At 39.7% G+C, this 17,386-nt stretch overlaps 1 protein-coding gene across 2 annotated transcripts in view; it reads left to right on the forward strand.

Annotated features, from left to right (window-relative positions):
• The window catches only part of LOC122554293 (ERI1 exoribonuclease 3-like), a 419,345-nt gene that overhangs the window by 158,971 nt on the left and 242,988 nt on the right, over positions 1-17,386 (forward strand). The window contains exons 7-8 of one of the 2 annotated variants that reach the window (XM_087990562.1): positions 7,246-7,345; positions 12,553-12,791. In XM_087990562.1, coding sequence (XP_087846688.1) covers positions 7,246-7,345; positions 12,553-12,605 — 153 coding nt within the window. In that variant the 3' untranslated portion in view covers positions 12,606-12,791. Of the gene's footprint in view, positions 1-7,245; positions 7,346-12,552; positions 12,792-17,386 lie in introns of those variants that run through there. The other variant, XM_087990561.1, reaches the window with a different exon arrangement.

A 17,386-nucleotide genomic window follows, 5' to 3' on the forward strand; every position in this document is an offset into this window, starting at 1 on the left:
ATGGCTGTGGTTGATTGTCTTCTGACTGTTTCTTGGGGGTTGGTTTACAGTGTGTGATATGCAGATACAAGAACAAATTAGAAAGGCAAATTGTATGCATACGAATAATGCAGTTCTGCAGGAGTTTTACAGGATTTATACAGGAATTATACAAGAATATTCTTGTGTCAGAGGGAGAGCAATGAACATTCATGAGTTTAATTTTTGAGATCAACCTGCTCAATGTATAGTATTGTACCTCTCAAAAGCTCTGATGGCAGCTGACATTGGTGCATGCGCAGAACGGCACAGAGACTTCAATGCTAACATCGGCACGTGTGCAGAATGAAGTGTGCAAAATGATCGCCGCTGGAATTGCACTATTGCGAACAGAGGGAAGTGTCCTTGAAAATAACATTCCCTCGTTCTTCAGCGAAGTTATAGTGAAATCACGCTACTGAAACACGCTTTATACAAGAACCACCTGTATCATCATTTCCACTGCATTAATGTTTGAAAAGAAGCTGCACTGTCTCAACTGCTGAACCTAAATGCAAATTGAGATCTTGACTTCTTTCAGTGGAGACATCCTTACATCAACAACTCGGACTTCAGTGTCTGTCATAATGCTTTCTTTTGATGAACAAAACAGAATAAGACCAGTCATACATGATACGTTGGAGTCATCTGGAGATTATTTCCTTGGGATGCAATAGTCAATCATGAACCATTTGATGAGATGAGATTTCAGTTTAGCTCAGTAGTATCATTCTTCAACATTGCTTTGCCCAAATTTTCTCTTGTGTTTTCCTATTAGAAAGGATTTAAATAATGGAGTAATATAACCATTGATTAAGAGTAGACTGCAAAACTGAAGTCATTGGCGATCAAAGGCAAAATATTCTAGTAGTCGAACAATTGATAATATCACGGAAGATGGTAGGAATTTTTGAATGCCTAGGCCATCGCTGAAAGAGTTGTCCAACCACCTTCAACTGCTTTATCAACAAACTTTCCTCCATCATAAGGTCAGGACTGAGGTTAATAAAAATGCTATTAGCATCGATGAAATGAAAAATAACTGCTGCATTCATCAGAAGAATGATCAACACTTGGATGTACACTTGTTGCAAGAAGAAAGCTGACTGAGGTAAAGATAGAAATCATGACCACGCTTGAGCAAGAAATGCCAAAGGATATTTGATTGGAGACACTAAGGAATGAAATGAATAAAAGCGGGGAGAGTTGCATGTTGAGAGGAGAGTGAGTAGATAATTGGAAATGTAATTTATTTGGATGTTATTTGGATGTTAATACCTTAAATGTACTACATAATTTGTTTCTTTTTGCATCGGTCAACTGCAGATTATGCAGAAGTATTGTAAAATATGATTGGTCACAAAGGAGAACTTGTGTTTTTTTCCTTTTCTTCATTGGAAAGGACTTCAACTTTGGAGCCTTACAACCAATTATGCTTAAAATGAACCAGCTTGTTTGATTGAAAATGTCAGAGCAAAGATTTTTCTGCTCACATTAATGTTATTTCAAGACCCAAATTACATCCAATTTATGCTCTCACGAAGTTCTGGGAATGCCAATTTCTAACCCATCTCTGGAACAACACTCTCATAGTTTTTATTTATTCATTCACAAGATAAGAGCATTGCTGGCTAGGCCAGCATTTATTGCCAAGACACAAATAAGAGTCAACCATATTGCTGTGGGTCTAGTGTCACATGTAGGCCAGACTAGGTAAGGATGTCAGTTTCCTTCCCTAAAGGACATTAATGAACCAGATGGGCTTTTCCTGACAACAATGGATTCATGGTCACCATTAGATGCTTATTTCCAGTTTTTATGGAATTCAAATTCCATCATGTGCCATGGTGGGATTTGAACCCAGGTCCCCAGAACATTGCAGGGTTTTTGGATTAATAGTCCAGTGATAATATCACTGGGCCATTGTCTCCCCATCATTGCATCCTCTTCTGTAAACATCTTGAAAAACAAAATTGACTGGAATGAACTTCATCAACCAATATTATAACACCATGACTACTACAGCAATACAGAGGCAGAGTATTTTGTAATGAATGGCTCATTTTGTTTTTAGCTCTCTATCAACTTAATGGATCAAGTTATGAGTATCGTGGAAACCTCATACAAAATCTGTTTGGGTGCAAAATACCAGTGTAACAGCACTGAAATCATGCAGGAGACAGCAATTCACTTGATTGGTGCTGCGACACTGGACTCGACACTAAATTGTTATGCCAGTATGGCAGCTGCATGTATAATCAACAGAATGTACTGAATAGAGATCATGGAGGTTTTTCCCCATGTAGCCCGGTCACTGCAACCTGTACCTCTAAACAGAACAAGAACAGTTATGTTGTCAAAACACCATAACATCAAGCTCTCCATGCATCAATGTGACCTAAGAATATGTTGCTGGTCCTTCATTGTCACAAAATATGTATCTTAGAATTCATAATATAATACAATTATGAAGTTTAGAAGCTTATTATATATTGAGACCATAGCAATAGAAAGGCATTGAACGTAGCGTTTTGGTTAGATTCCCTCTTTTTGGAGATGGTTGTCACTGGGATGGCACAAGTTTATTTTGACTATATTATAATAAAAGTTTTCACTTGTGAAATCTTGTGATGTCATTCTTTCAGCTAATGACTGGAAATTTGAATCTCTCTAAAAGTTTTCTGTCTCTACAGAGATTTTAACAAAGCAAAGTGTGGCTAACTGAGCCCTCGTGCTGCTTGCAGTAACAGCAGTGCTTTTTGTGTGTTTTTTCCCCATTCGTTATGATAATTATGACTGCAACTGTTTGGTATATGACTTAACTGGGAAATATAGGACCTTGACAAGCATCAAGGATGAGCGGGACCTTGGTATGCATGTCCACTGGTCCCCCAAGGAACCAAGACAGGTAGATAAACTGATTAAGAAGGCATATGAGATGCTTGCTTTCATTAACCAAAAGACAGAGTTTGAGAGCAGAGAAGTAATGCTGAAACTGTATAAAATTTTGGTTAGGATGCAGCGAGTGGATTGTGTATAGTTCTGGAATCCACATTATAGGAGGGATGTGATTGCAGTGGAGAGAGTACAGAGGTGATTTACCAGGATGTTACCTGAGCTGAAGAATTTGTGTTATGAAGAAAGATAGACTGGAGTTATTTTATTTGGAGTAGAGGAGACTTAGGGGGCCCATGATTGAGATGTATAAAATTATGAGGGACAGAGATAAGGTAAACAGGAAGGGACTACTCCTGTTGGTAGATGGATCAGGGACTAGAGGGCATAGACTTAAAGTAATGGGCAAGAGGTGCAGAGGGTATTATGAAGAAAATCAAATCAAAATGTTTATTTTTTTTGTGTGTGCATCATGGAATCTTCACCTGAAGTTTGTCATCTGCAACAGCATGAATACAATCTCAAAGCAAAGCAGACAGCATTACAGGTAGCTGTGGAGGTGACCATGAACTTTTATGCTTGGGCTCCATCTTTCAGTTCATCAGCCACTGTTCCATAAGGGAGATCACTGACACTTTCTACACCAAGGGCACTGAATGCATTTTAATCTCTCTTTCCAGAAAGAAGAGGGCAAAGTAAGCACATAATTTTGAGTATTGTAGAAAATACCTGCTGCAGAGTGTTATCGACTGTAGATTGCTCTTTCCCAAGCACAGTATTGTAACCCTGAAATGTGCCATGACCGAAGGAATTCTATGCTATCTCTGTTCAAATGATATACAATTATTTATAATATGTTTGCAAATGCTTGCAGGATTCAGTTACATATGCAGTTCCACGGCTGGTGAAACATGATTGCATGCAGCAAAACCACTGTAACATTCAGACTTAAGCTGAAAACTGGAAAAAAAGTTGTCTTATTCATTCACAGGATGGTAGACCAGCATTTATTGCCCTTTCTTAATTGCCTAGAGGGCAGTTAAGAATCAGCTGCATTGCTGTGGGTCTGTAGGCCAGACCAGGTAAGGATGGCAGTTTCCTTTCCTAAGGGTGGCACGGTGGCTCAGTGGTTAGCACTGCTGCCTCACAGCACCAGGGTCTGAGGTTCAATTCCAGCCTTGGGTGACTGTGTGAAGTTTGCACATTCTCCCCGTGAGTGTGTGGGTTTCCTCCGGGTGCTCCAGTTTCCTCCCACTGTCCAAAGATGAGCACGTCAGGTGAATTGGCCATGCTAAATTGCCCATAGTGTGAGGTACATTAGTCAAAGGGAAATTGGTCTGGGTGGGTTACTCCTTGGAGGGTCGGTGTGGACTTGTTGGGCCGAAGGGTCTGTGTCCACACTGTAGCAAATCTAATCTAAAGGACATTTGCAAACCAGATTGGTTTTTCCAACAATTGACAATGGATTCTTGATCATTGTTAGACTCCTAATTTCAAATTTTCAGAAAATTGAATTCAAATTCCACCATCTGCCATGGCAGGATTTGAACCAGGCTCCTCAGAACATTATCTGAGTCTCTGGATTAACAGTCCAATGATAATACCACTGGGCCATCACCTTTCCAGAAAATCAATATTTATGCCATAGAATTGCCAGGCAGTGATGATTCCTAACAAGAAGAATATCAACCATCTCCTTTTGCCATTCACTGGCAATACCATTGCTGAATCTGCCGCTATCAACATCCTGTGGTTATACTGACCAGAAAATTGGCTGCACCAGTCATGTAAATGCTGTGCCTACAACAGCAGGATGTGGAGGTGCCGGCGTTGGATTGGGGTGGACAAAGTCAGAAATCACACAACACCAGATTATAGTTCAACAGGTTTGTTTGGAAGTACAAGCTTTTGGAGCACTGGTCCTTCATCCAGTCGGCAAAAGTGAGGACTGCAGATGCTGGAAATCAGAGTCTAGATTAAAGTGATGCTGGAAAAGCACAGCAGGTCAGGCAGCATCTGAGGAGCACGAAAATTGACTATTCGGGCAGGATCTTTTACTATAAATTCAGTGTTCCACAATCCTACCCCACTAGCTACCTGACGAAGGAACAGCACTCTGAAAGCTTGTACTTCCAAATAAACCTGTTGGATTATAAACTGGTGTTGTGACTTTTAACTTTGTCCACCCCAGTCCAACACCGGCACCTCCACAACAGGATTTATAGCCAGAGAGATCAAGGGTAGAGAGATCAAAAGATCATTCAAATGATTTGAGTGGAGTGTCAAATATTACATCTCTGCAGGTGACCAAGGGTGTTAGATGGTGTGAGTAAAGTGTCAATAGCTGAGTACCAACTGAAGGAATGACATATAATCCAACTAAATGAGGCAGAGAGATAATTACAAAAAAATTAAAAATGAGGTGGTGTTGAAGACAAACCAAATAATTGGAATAACATGGGACACGAACAGAAGCCGCTGGAAAAGCCCAGCAGGACTGACCGCATCTGTGAACAAAAAAACAGAGGTAGGGTCACCAGACCCAAAACATTAACTCAGATTTTTTGACACTCCAGTCACACCATTTATATGATCTTTTGATCTGCCCGCCCTTCATCTCTCTGCGCATAAATTCGGTGTTCTGTCTGCTTTCCTCTCACTTCACCTGGTGAAGGGGCGACACTCTGAAAGCTTGTGTTTTCAAGTATGTTGGACTATAACCTGGTGTCATGTGATTTCTGACTTGGTCTACAAGGACAGGTCTGATATACTAGTGCAAGTAACTGAATTCCTGACTCCCAGAGACTTTCCATTATGTACAAGGGACAAATAAAAAGTGTGGTTAATTACTACCTTTTGTCTGGATGAGTGAAAATCCAGCAACAGACAAGAAATTATGGTGAAGGGAGGAAGAAAGGTACACACTGAAATCATTCACTGCTTGTAATTATAGTTTCTTCTGAATTATTTGAATCAATCTGTTCAGATGTGATGTGACACACATTCATACAGGTGGGACTTGAATCCAAACCCTGGCGCTGAGGAAGTGGCACTATCATTGTACATGAGAGAACACAGAAAAGATTGTCAGCTGAGCGGGGGGGATTACATGGGCGAAGGAGGATTAACTATGAGGAACTTCAATCGTTTCAAGTCCATGTCAGTCATGGTCAATCCAGTGATGGCAAACACCTTTTCCTCTGTTGGGTCAAGAGCTTGCAACTGCACGTGTCACCCCTGGTCAGCTTTTATTGCCTCTAATTATGAACCAAATTGCCCTGCAAGAGAGGAATAACTGTCAGTGGCCGGAACTAGTGCTTTTGGCACAAATGTCAGGTAACTTCAGGATAATACCATACCTGTGAAAAAGATTGCAGAATCAAGCACCATTTAAGAAATGAAGTGCTATCCAGCAAGTGGTTAGTCCAAACACAAGCCCCACCCCTGAAGTTCCATCTTGCCTGAGGATGCTGGTGAATTAGTGGTTGGTGCCTTAGCTACATGTTGTGTCACTGGAGACCAAAGCAGCACAGCCATAAAGAACAGTACTGGCGAGAAGTTAGTGATATTTTTGGGAAGATCATTGGATTGTCAAGAGTGTTGGAGCTGAGAACAGGTTGTGGTGTGCAGCAGCCACCTGACGTCCCCCCATTCTGTGCCCACACGTGCCCTCCGATTGGGCCAAATTGAGGCCGTTTTGCAAATAAACAGCAAGTTATGCTGCTAACAGGCAGGGCTGCTAGTCGCCTATGGATATATCATTCGCCCATTCCACCTTCTCCACCAATGCATTCAGTGCATTATCAGAGATCGTTAGTATTGACTTGCTCCTTTGATGCACCATAATTTACGATTCTTCCTCCTCACATTCCTTTCCACAAATATTCCAGCAATGCTCCAGTCAGAATTCACCTCCCTTTAAGCAATGCAGGCTAGCTTTAAATGGTTTAATGTTTGTATGAACTTGGATCTCATGCTGAGGCAAGCAGTCACTGAACATCATATTTAGCACTGGTGGAACAGAGCAGTCATGGAAATTAGCAGGCAGTGCAAGAAAGCTGCCTGCATCAGAAGCAGTCATAATACCTGCTCCTATTTTACAACATTGTCCAATTTAGCCCTCTTAATCTCTAACAACTACCAGTTCTTATGAACTATCATCACCCTGAAGCATTAGCTCTCTTTCTGTCTCCATTTATGTTCCATGATTTGCTGAATACTTCCCAGAATTTCTCTGGTTATATCTGATTTCCAGTGCTGACAATATTTTGCGTTAAATGCATAATTCTTTGTTAGCTATACATTTTTATTTTTTTCTGACCCACCCCGCAGGCATACAGCTTTGCGATGGGGGATTATCCAAAGAGCGGACTGCCATTTATGATCAAAGGCTTGAATTTACAACATATTGGCAAACTACATAGTGGGATTGGTGAGTACATTAGATTTACCATTCATCTAAAATCATGCAATTATGTGGAACCATGCAATTATGTGGAAAGAAAGTCCAAGTTCAATTGTCATGTTGTTTGGATATATTGCTGAGTTGCTGCTAATCAGAATAATCTGCAATAAGATTATCTGAATTGCCCAACTACAATGCAGTGCAATAATTAAAATTTCCTTTTTATTTATATCTTGCCTGAAGTACATTTGTGAAATGAGGTTGTTATTCTAAATTTTGCAAGGTACTAGTCAAAAGATGATTGCAGTAATGATTCGTACAAACAAAATATGTAATGTGATTTGAATCTCCCTCATGATTTTGATACTTTTCTACCAGAAATAAGGCACAGTGGGGTAAGGTTCAACTTTGATGTGACTGAGAAACAAACAGACTTGTTCCCGTTTAAGTACGTACTTAATTTTCCTTTCTGTTGAAGTTATTATGAATGAGACTTGTAAAATCTATTCACAAATTTTGTCATAAAGTTGAAACAAGGTGCCTTGTTTTTAGGTTGAATATTTATCTATAACTTTTCATTTCTCACTTCAAACTTTGTTACTTTAAAATTTTTGAATATTTCTGGCATTTCAGTGAAGAAAACTTGCCTTGATTTCTCTTTTCAGCATTTTTTTGTTGTTTAATTAAATAGAGCTGAATTATAAATTTATAAATTTCAGATTGATTCAATTGGTGGCAAAGCTCCTTTTGAAACAAAGAAGATTGCCAATTCAAGGCCCACTCCAGGTCCTGAGTAAATAATTCAAGCTGGCGCTTGAGTACAGTATTGAATAATAAATGTTAGAGGTGCAGACATTTGGATGGGACCTTACATCAAAGCCCTGGCTTCCTGCAAATATATATTAAGGAGCTTGTGGCACTTGTCAATTTCTAGTTATATCCCCAAACGAACCATGAAGATCAATTAACTGAACATCGATCACACAGGAAAATAGGAATTGCTAACTAGAAAATATGTTGCAATTGTTCAGGCCATTGATGAAGCCATTCCTGCAGTGTTGTGTGCAGTTTTAGTCTTCTTATCTGAGGAAAGATGGTTTTGCTATAGAGGGTGTACAGTCCTGACATATGAGGAGAAATTGAGTTGGTTAGGATTGTATTCATTGGAGTTTAGAAGGATGAGGGGGATCTCATAGAAACCTATAAAATTCTAACAAGACTTGACAGGTTATTTGTACAAAGGATGTTCCCAATGGTGGGGGAGTCCAATACCAGCGGTCATAGTTTAAGGACAAAGGTTAAACCTTTTAGAACTGTAATGAGAAATTTCTTCAGCCCGAGCATGGCCACCTTGTGGAATTCACTACCATAGAAAATGGTTGCGGCCAAAACATTGTTTTCAAGAAGAGTCAGACGTAGCTTTTGTAGCTGAAGGGGTCAAGGGACATGGGGGAAGGGTGAGATTAGGCTAATGAGCTTGATCAGCCAGGATCATATTGAAGGGTGGAGCAGACTCAAGGGATCAAATGGCCCACTCTGCTACTATCTTCTATTTTTGTATGAAAAGAGCCATGCTTCTGCTAATTTGTACTGTAAATCACCGTTTTGGTAATCAAGTGATGCAAAAATATAGAACACGTGACTAGTAATGGCAAACAATCACAATCCATTAGTCTACAATGCACTGAGATGTTGGATAAGATAAATCCACCCCTGATGGAAAGCTTTGGGATCTGTTCCTCTAAAGCAAGAAGAGAGTCGTATAGATGCATTAAAGGGTAAATTAGACAAGTGTTTTGAGGGAGAAGAGAATAGATGGTTACAATGGTGGATTTAGATGAGCAAAAAATAGGAGAAGTCTCAAGTGGAACATAAACATTGGTGTGGACTTTTGTCGTGTCTCGAGTTACTCTAAAATTTAGCCCTTTCAGCCCGAATATAATACTGGAGAGAATCAGTGCATCTTCTGCCACCAACACCCAATACAGACCATTTCGCCTTTTTTGAGATTTTGCAGAACTATATGCAGTACTCAAAATTTCATCCAATCAAGGTTCTGCACAATTGAAGCATCAAATCCTCCTCTTGATATTTCAGCCCCATTGATATGGAGGTCAATATTCCATTCGCGTTTTTGAATAGTTTTGGTCCTATGCATTAGCTTTTACTAATCAGTGTACCTGGATACCTAAATCCATTTGCTCATTATTGTTCCCAGCCTAGCACCATTATGACAATTTGTCCTTCCCAGATCCAAAGTGGTTGACCTCATACTTGCCTTCATTGAACTCCATCTACCACAGCTTTGTCCACTTACCTAATCCATCCATCTATGACCCTTTCTGATATCTTATTCCATCCCCATAACAGACTCCAAATTTCATATCATCTTGAAAATTGGATACACAATGCTTTATTTCTTTATTTCATGTCATAGAAGTACATGATGATAACCTAGTCTCAGGGCAGGTCCCCAGGGGACAACACTTGTACGCCCTCTAATCGTATTACATTCTATTTGTGAATTTTTAAGTCCCCAGTCTCCCAACCAATTACTAACACCTCCAGCATCCCTTCTGTGATACTTGTGGGTAAAAGAATGCTGCCTTCATTTCTCTTTCGTTGACTGGGTCGAAGTGGTCTAAAGTTCGTGAGGCTGTTGTCTTAAAAAGATGCAGTGTATAATACAGGATAAAAAACTGAAAGAACTGCAGATGCTGTAAATCAGAAATAAAAACAGAAATTGCTGGAAAAGTTCAGCAGCTCTGGCAGCATCTGTGGAGAGAAATCAGTTAATGTTTCAGGTTGAGTGACTATTCCTCAGAGCTTGTGAGGAAGTGACAAACACTTTATTTCTGTGCATTTTCATCTCCTTATCAGCTAATCTTGCCTCATTAAAATGCAGTTTGTGAATCTCTCATACACTCATGAGAAATGAAATGGCACCAATTCCTGACTTGAAAGTCAGTACGGTTACCTAACAGCAAAAGTTCACTGGCTGTGTCATTGGTCTTCAGGTTCAGGTCCATTCAATGGCATCTCACAACACAGTCCTTGGGCAGCAACTGCTTCCACCCTTTGTCCATAGATCCCCTTGGCATCAGCAAAACACCAGCCTCACATATTGTATGGCAGAATTTGCACTAACTCAGAATACACTTCAACACTTCTCTACTGCACTTTGGCGTTCACCTATTCCTCACATTGCAATGCTCCTGACAAGTCACTCTGCATGCAGGGACAAACACACATATGCCTCAGGCACCTGAACAGATTGAAACGCAGGGCTGTTAGTTTGCTTTCTTAGCAATTACTTTGACACTCTGACATCTCTGGCTTCCCTTGCCTTTTAGCGCATTGTCATTTCATTCAGAACTGACAGGCTTATAGCATTTCTGCACTGACTTGCTGCTTAGCACAGACAGAAAGCCAGGCAGCTTGGCGAGGGAGTGGGCATGTTGTTGTGTGGCATTGTCCTGAATCAATATCATATCCACAGCATATGCCAACAGCCTCTGTAGCAAACACATTCCATGTGCTTCAACTAAATGCTCTGTCTGAAAGTCTAAGATGAAGAGTCCTTTGTCCAGTCAAGGGGAACTCTGAGCAGTCAGAGAGTGAGACTACATTCAGTGAAAGAAATCATCTGATTTTGGGGGTTGGCCAAGGTCAGTCGGATTCTTGGTGCAATCAAATTCTGGGAATCCATTTCCTTGCAGTTGAAGAATTGAGTTAGTCCTGTAGGTCAGGTCCAACAGTCGAGGATTACAGTTGTGTCTGTTGAAGAGCAGTCGAGATGTCGGAGCATGGGTGGTGCTTAGTCAAGGGTATCCTTTCATATCATTCTGTCAAGGGGGTTATCAGGAGACAGTTCATGCTGTATTGGGGAAGACAGAAAGCACAAGGGTGGAGATTGGAGCCTTTTTACTGGGACACAGTCGAATATTAGTTGTGAAGAGGAACAACACCAAATATAATGGTGAAATCTGATATAGCATGGGAGGATACAGACTATGTGGAATTAGGTGGGAGTAACTGATGGAGGGAGCACGTAAAACAGATTCACATCTGAGAAATCTATTGCTTCCTCAAAGGTGGAGGAGGAACTATTGGGCTGCAGAGCTACAAATGTCAAGGCATTAGTTAATTCATGGGAGTAGAAGCTTGAGAATGTAAAGAATGCATTCACAGTGGTAGTAATGATACAGCAGCACATACAGCTTAGCACTTGGTTGCCTCAAAGTGGAAGTCTTGGTATTTCCAAGTGCGTAGTCGCAGACACCTCCTGCCATTTCAAGGATTTTTCATGAAGAATGAGCACACGTATGACAACCCCATCACCTGTCTTTATTCTCCAAATTTATACTTAACATTATGATTAATCAAATTAATCAACTTATAAGAAAAAGTAAGTAATATTTTTTCAGAGTTTTCCCTTCTCAAAGATTTTTTTTCATTCAGGACATGTAATTTTCACTGGCTGGGCATTTGTTGCTCATTCCTCATTGGAATGCCCTTGAATGAATGGCTTTTTAGACCATTTCAGAGGACAATGAAGAGTGAACCATACTGCTCTAAGTTTGGAGTTACATGTAGGCCAGACCAGGTACAGATGGCAGCTTTCCTTCTTAAAGGAAGTGAAGCGATGGCTCTTTATGACAATTGATGGCAGTGTCCTAGTCACCATTGCCAAAATACCATTAAATTCCACAATTCTAGAAACTAAGTTCCATCAACCGTCGTGGGGAAGTTTGAACTCATATCCCTCAGATCTTTAGCCTGGGTGTCTGGATAACTACTAGTCCATGATACTACCACTATACCAAGGTCTTCCAATATCACAACATTCAAAATTGGAGCAAGAGGATTGATTTGAAAGAGACACAAAAGAAGAAATAAGTTATTGAATTTTTTTAAAAAAAAGTTTGACAAAAAGCAGGTAATAAAAGTAACAGATAATAGCACACCTGTAAAAAAAAAAAAATTGCTTTGGATATAACTTTAAGGGAAATATTTTAACAATACCCATAACTGTTCCTTAAAATCCAAATTTTAAACACACTTCCAGGTTTACACATTAAATCAATCTGTTACATTTTTACATGCAGACAGTGACCAGTAGTGATCACTTACTGCACAATTGACTTTTGAATGTACATTTGTTTGTTATATACCAATCTATTATAAACTACCTGAAAAAAACCTAAACATAACAAATTTTTTTAAACTGCCAGAGGGTGTCAAGAAAAGGTTTCCAATAGATGCAACTGAGTCACATTCTGCCTGAGGTATGGAGATCACTTGAACAATTTTGAAAGCCTTTGCAGTCGGAAAGCCAGGCAACACAGAAGATTAGAGAAAGCATTTAACTCTGCCAGCAGCATATTGTATTTGGATATTAACAAGACTCACTAATAAATACACATCTGTAAACCCTTATTGCCTTTAAAAATAAAACATCTGCTACAGTGGACATTCATGTATATTTAATGCTTCACTAAAGAATAAACGACATTAATTTAAACTGAATTTTACCTTTAAAATTGATTACATGAAAGTTGCAAAGACATGAGAACTTTATTTGCAAGCTTTCATTTTGCATTGGATACTGCTGATCTGTAATTACCTCAGATTATGCTGTCAGTAATAATAATGAGTCCTTCGTATTAGACATATTATTAAATAGCAGTGAAAATAATCAGACTGAGGTATGTGAGAGAGGGAAATTCTAGAATATTTGTTTGGGATTTCAAATTGGATTTGGCATCAGATTAAGACTAGACCTTGTTATTATCACAGTACTGGCGACCTTCCCATCATGGCCATTTAAATATTATTCCCAGGGTTAATACTACATAGAGTCATAGAGGTGTATAGCACAGAAACAGACCCTTCGGTCCAACTCGTCCATGCCGATCAGATAGCCCAACCCAATCTAGTCCCACTTACGGCAACCGGCTCATATCCCTCCAAATCCTTCCTATTCATACACCCATCCAGATGCCTTTTAAATGTTGCGATTGTACTAGCCATCATACTACCTCTGGCAGCTCGTTCCATACACGTAACACCCTCTATGTGAAAAAGTTGCTCCTTAGGTCTCTTTTATATCTTTCCCCTCTCACCCTAAACCTATGCCCTCTCGGACTCCCCCACCCCAGGGAAAAGACTTTGTCTATTTATCCTATCCCTGACTCTCATGGTTTTATAAGGTCACCCCTCAGCCTCCAGGAAAACAGTCTCAGTGTATTCAACCTCTCCCAACAGCTCAAATCCTGCAACACTGGCAACATCCTTGTAAATCTTTTTTAAACCTTTACAAGTTTCACAACGTCCTTCCGATAGAAAGGGGACTAGAATCACATGCAATTACAAAATAGTGGCCTAACCAATGTCCTGTTCAGCCGCAACATGACCCCAACTCAATGATCTGACCAATAAAGGAAGGCATACCAAACGCTTTCTTCATTATCCTATCCACCTGCGACTTTACTGTCAAGGAGCTATGAACCTGCACTCCAAGGTCTCTTTGTTTAGCAACATTCCCAAGGACCTTACCATTAAGTGTATAAATCCTGCTAAGATTTGCTTTCCCAAAACGCAGCACCTCGCGTTTATCTAAATTAAACTCCATCTGCCACTCCTCAGCCCATTGATCCATCTGATCACGATCCCATCATAATCTGAGGTAACCTTCTTAGCTGTCCACTTACTAACTGTACCTCTTATGCTCACATCCAAATCATTTATATAAATGACAAAAAGTAGTGGATCCAGCCCCGAGTCTTGTAGCACTCCACAGGTCACAGGCCTCCAGTCTGAAAAACAACCCTCCACCACCACCCTCTGTCTTCTATCTTTGAGCCAGTTCTGTATCCTTTCTCTCAACATTCCCATATTTCATCTTCCATCCTTCACCCACGATGCATTCCCAACAGTGCTGGACCCTTAGCTGACACTTTCATGGCTCGGAATGCTCAATCACTGATGAAATCTCCCTTCCCCTCACAGCAGTGTCTTCCTGTTAGAGAATGCAGGCCATCTGCAGAGGTACAAATTTGTAAACCCTGCTGAGAATAGTTGATGAAGTTACAATAATTTTGATTTCATTTCTAAGCAAATACTCCAGAATGAGAAGCACAAAAACTTTCCTCGCCAGACAAGTAATGAAGTTACAGAAATTTCTCTCATTGCATAGTTCTTACTTTTCAACCTAATTATAATTACATGTATGTGGAAAGGCAATTGAAACTCAAGTGAAAAGGAATGCAAAAATTAGTTGGCAGAGTGATATACTTTTCTTTTCAAAAGATGAATATCATTTTGTCTGAGTTATCATCATCAATTGTATTTTTTTGCATTTGGATTTCCAAATTGGTGATAGGTGGGCACAAAAGCATCACAGTCTTTGATGAAAGTTGAACCAACTGTACCGTAGGGGTTGGAGGAAACAAATTCAGTTACTCGATAAACACAATGTTGCACAGGAAAAGAGCCATCAAGGTGGAGTCATACCAGCATAGGGAAGATGGTTATGGTTGTTGAAGGTCAGTCATCTCACTCTAAGCATGTTAGAATACTGTTGTGGGCCCAACCATCTTCAAATGCTCCATCAATGACCTTACCTCCATCATTAGGTCAGAATTAGGCATGTTTGCCGATGGTTCTACAACATGCAGCACCATTCATAAATTCTTAGATAGTGAAAATATCTGTGCCCCTATGCAATAAGACCTGAACAATGTCCAGGCTTGGGCTGTGTGGCACAAGTGCTAACTGCTGCATAAGTGCCAGGCAATGGCCATCTTTAACAAGGGAGAATCGTATCATCTGCCAAGACATTCAATGGAATTATCATTGCTGAATCCTCCACTAACAACATCTTAGGAGTTGCCACTGATGAGAAACCAAACTGGACCAGCTTATAAATGCTAAAGCTCCAAGATCAGGTTAGAAGCTAGAAACTCTTCACCTAACAGTACTATACTGCTTTATTTAAAAGTTAATTCTACATATGGGTGGCTCTTTGTGTCAAGAAGAATCTCTTGGCATCTGTCCAAGAGATATGTGTGGAACACATATGATGAGAATTATATAAATTAGATTAGATTCCCTACAATGTGGAAACAGGCCCTTCGGCCCAACAAGTCCACATCGACCCTCCGAAGAGCGACCCTCCGAAGAGCAACCCACCCAGACCCATTCCCCTGACTAATGCACCTAACCTTACGGGCAATTTAGCACGGCTGATTCACCTAACCTGCACATCTTTGGACTGTGGGAGGAAACTGGAGCACCCGGAGGAAACCCACGCAGACACGGGGAGAATATGCAAACTCCACACAGACAGTTGCCCGAGGCGGGAATTGAACCCGGGTCCCTGGCGCTGTGAGGCAGCAGTGCTAACCACTGAGCCACCGTGCCGCCCCTATATATTAAATTTATAATTGAATTTATAAAGCTGATTTTATTTGCAGTATTTTTGGGGAGGGCATTTACTTATGTTTGGCCTGAGAGGAAGTAGTCCTTATGAATTTTTATTATTTTATGCCTATCGTCAATTTCAAGACTTCTTGCTGCTTTTATAATGTTTACCTCTTTTCTCTCACTGCTGTCTTGTTATGATACTGAAAGATTTTGTTTTACTATTTTATTGTCTATGCAAGTTCTGTCTTACCCATTTGGCACCTTTTCTTGTATTCAAACCAGTGAGCCCTATTCTTTGACAGGCTGTTTTTTTTTCTCCTTGTCTTAGTATTAACTTGCTTATTACTTTATATAAGTCTCTGTTTATTTAAACTGAGTTCATCATATTTTCCCTGCATGTTCATCATTTAAAAGTATTCTAAGTAACATGACTGAAATGCTGCTAAACAAATTCCCTCAATCTATTTCGTTAGAATTTTATTCATTTCTTTGATCCACATGGGAATTCTACTAGTATCCTTGTTGAAATAATGAATCTTGCTGGTCACTGTGTCTAAATGTACTTTTCACTCTGTCATTTTTTCTTTTCATGGTACAAGCTAAAATAGTTACCCCATAATAATTTTTGTTGCTGCAAAGAATTAAATTTGATAGGTGTGTATATTTCTTTGATTTTGATACTAAATTTTGATTATTCCACAAAACTCTTTTACTAGTGAATGGGGGGGGGGGGAGGGTGTGAGAGCTGCTGATAGTTTCTAAATCTGCAAAGTATAAGACAGGAGGGTTTAAAGGGATAGCAGAAAAATGTGACATTATAGACATAATTTGCAAATAGCATAAACTTGGAAGAGTAGCAAACATAGAAAAAAATAGCAATTGACTTCAGGAATCATGGCAAGCTGGTGCAACAGGCAGGCATGTGACAGATGAAATTTAATGCGGAAAATTGTGAGACGATACATTTTGATAGGATGAAGAGAAATGCGTATTAAATCGTATACATTTAAAAGAGGTGCAAAGCAATGTATATTATTTGCGCACACATCTTTGAAGATGGAAAAGCTTAAACAATAGTTCATAAAGTATGTAAGATTTTAGACTGATAGCTGGCTACAGTACAAAAGCCAGGAAGTCATACTAAATATATGTGAAACATTTGTTATGAATCTAATCCATTCTGAAATATAAATATTAGGAAAGCTTTCAAGTGGCTGTGGAAAAGACTTTTTGCAATAGTTCTAGGGATGCAGGAGTATAATTACACAAATAGTCTCAAGTTGTACTCCTTAGACCAGTGGAGGCTAGGAGGAGTTTCCACAGATGTGTTTAAATGTTGAAAAAAATGAGATAGGATAACACAAGAGAAACTTTTTCCAGTGGCCCAATGAATCAATAATTCGAGGGCACAGTTTTAAGATGATTGACAAAACAGCCACAGGCAAAACGAGGAAAAGCATTTTTACACGACAAATGGTCAGAATTCGGAATCGCTGATAGCTAGGATGGTGAACACAAGTTTAGCAATGCCTTTCAAAAGGAATTTGGATAAATATTTAAAGGAATAGAATTTTCAGGACTATGAAGAAAGAATGGTACTAACCAGCATGATATTATGGACCAGACCAAATCCCTCAAAAT

This window comes from Chiloscyllium plagiosum, unplaced genomic scaffold (assembly GCF_037043375.1).
Source record: "Chiloscyllium plagiosum isolate Xiang-an unplaced genomic scaffold, Cpla_swu_hap1 HiC_scaffold_9, whole genome shotgun sequence".
Lineage (NCBI taxonomy): Eukaryota > Metazoa > Chordata > Chondrichthyes > Orectolobiformes > Hemiscylliidae > Chiloscyllium > Chiloscyllium plagiosum.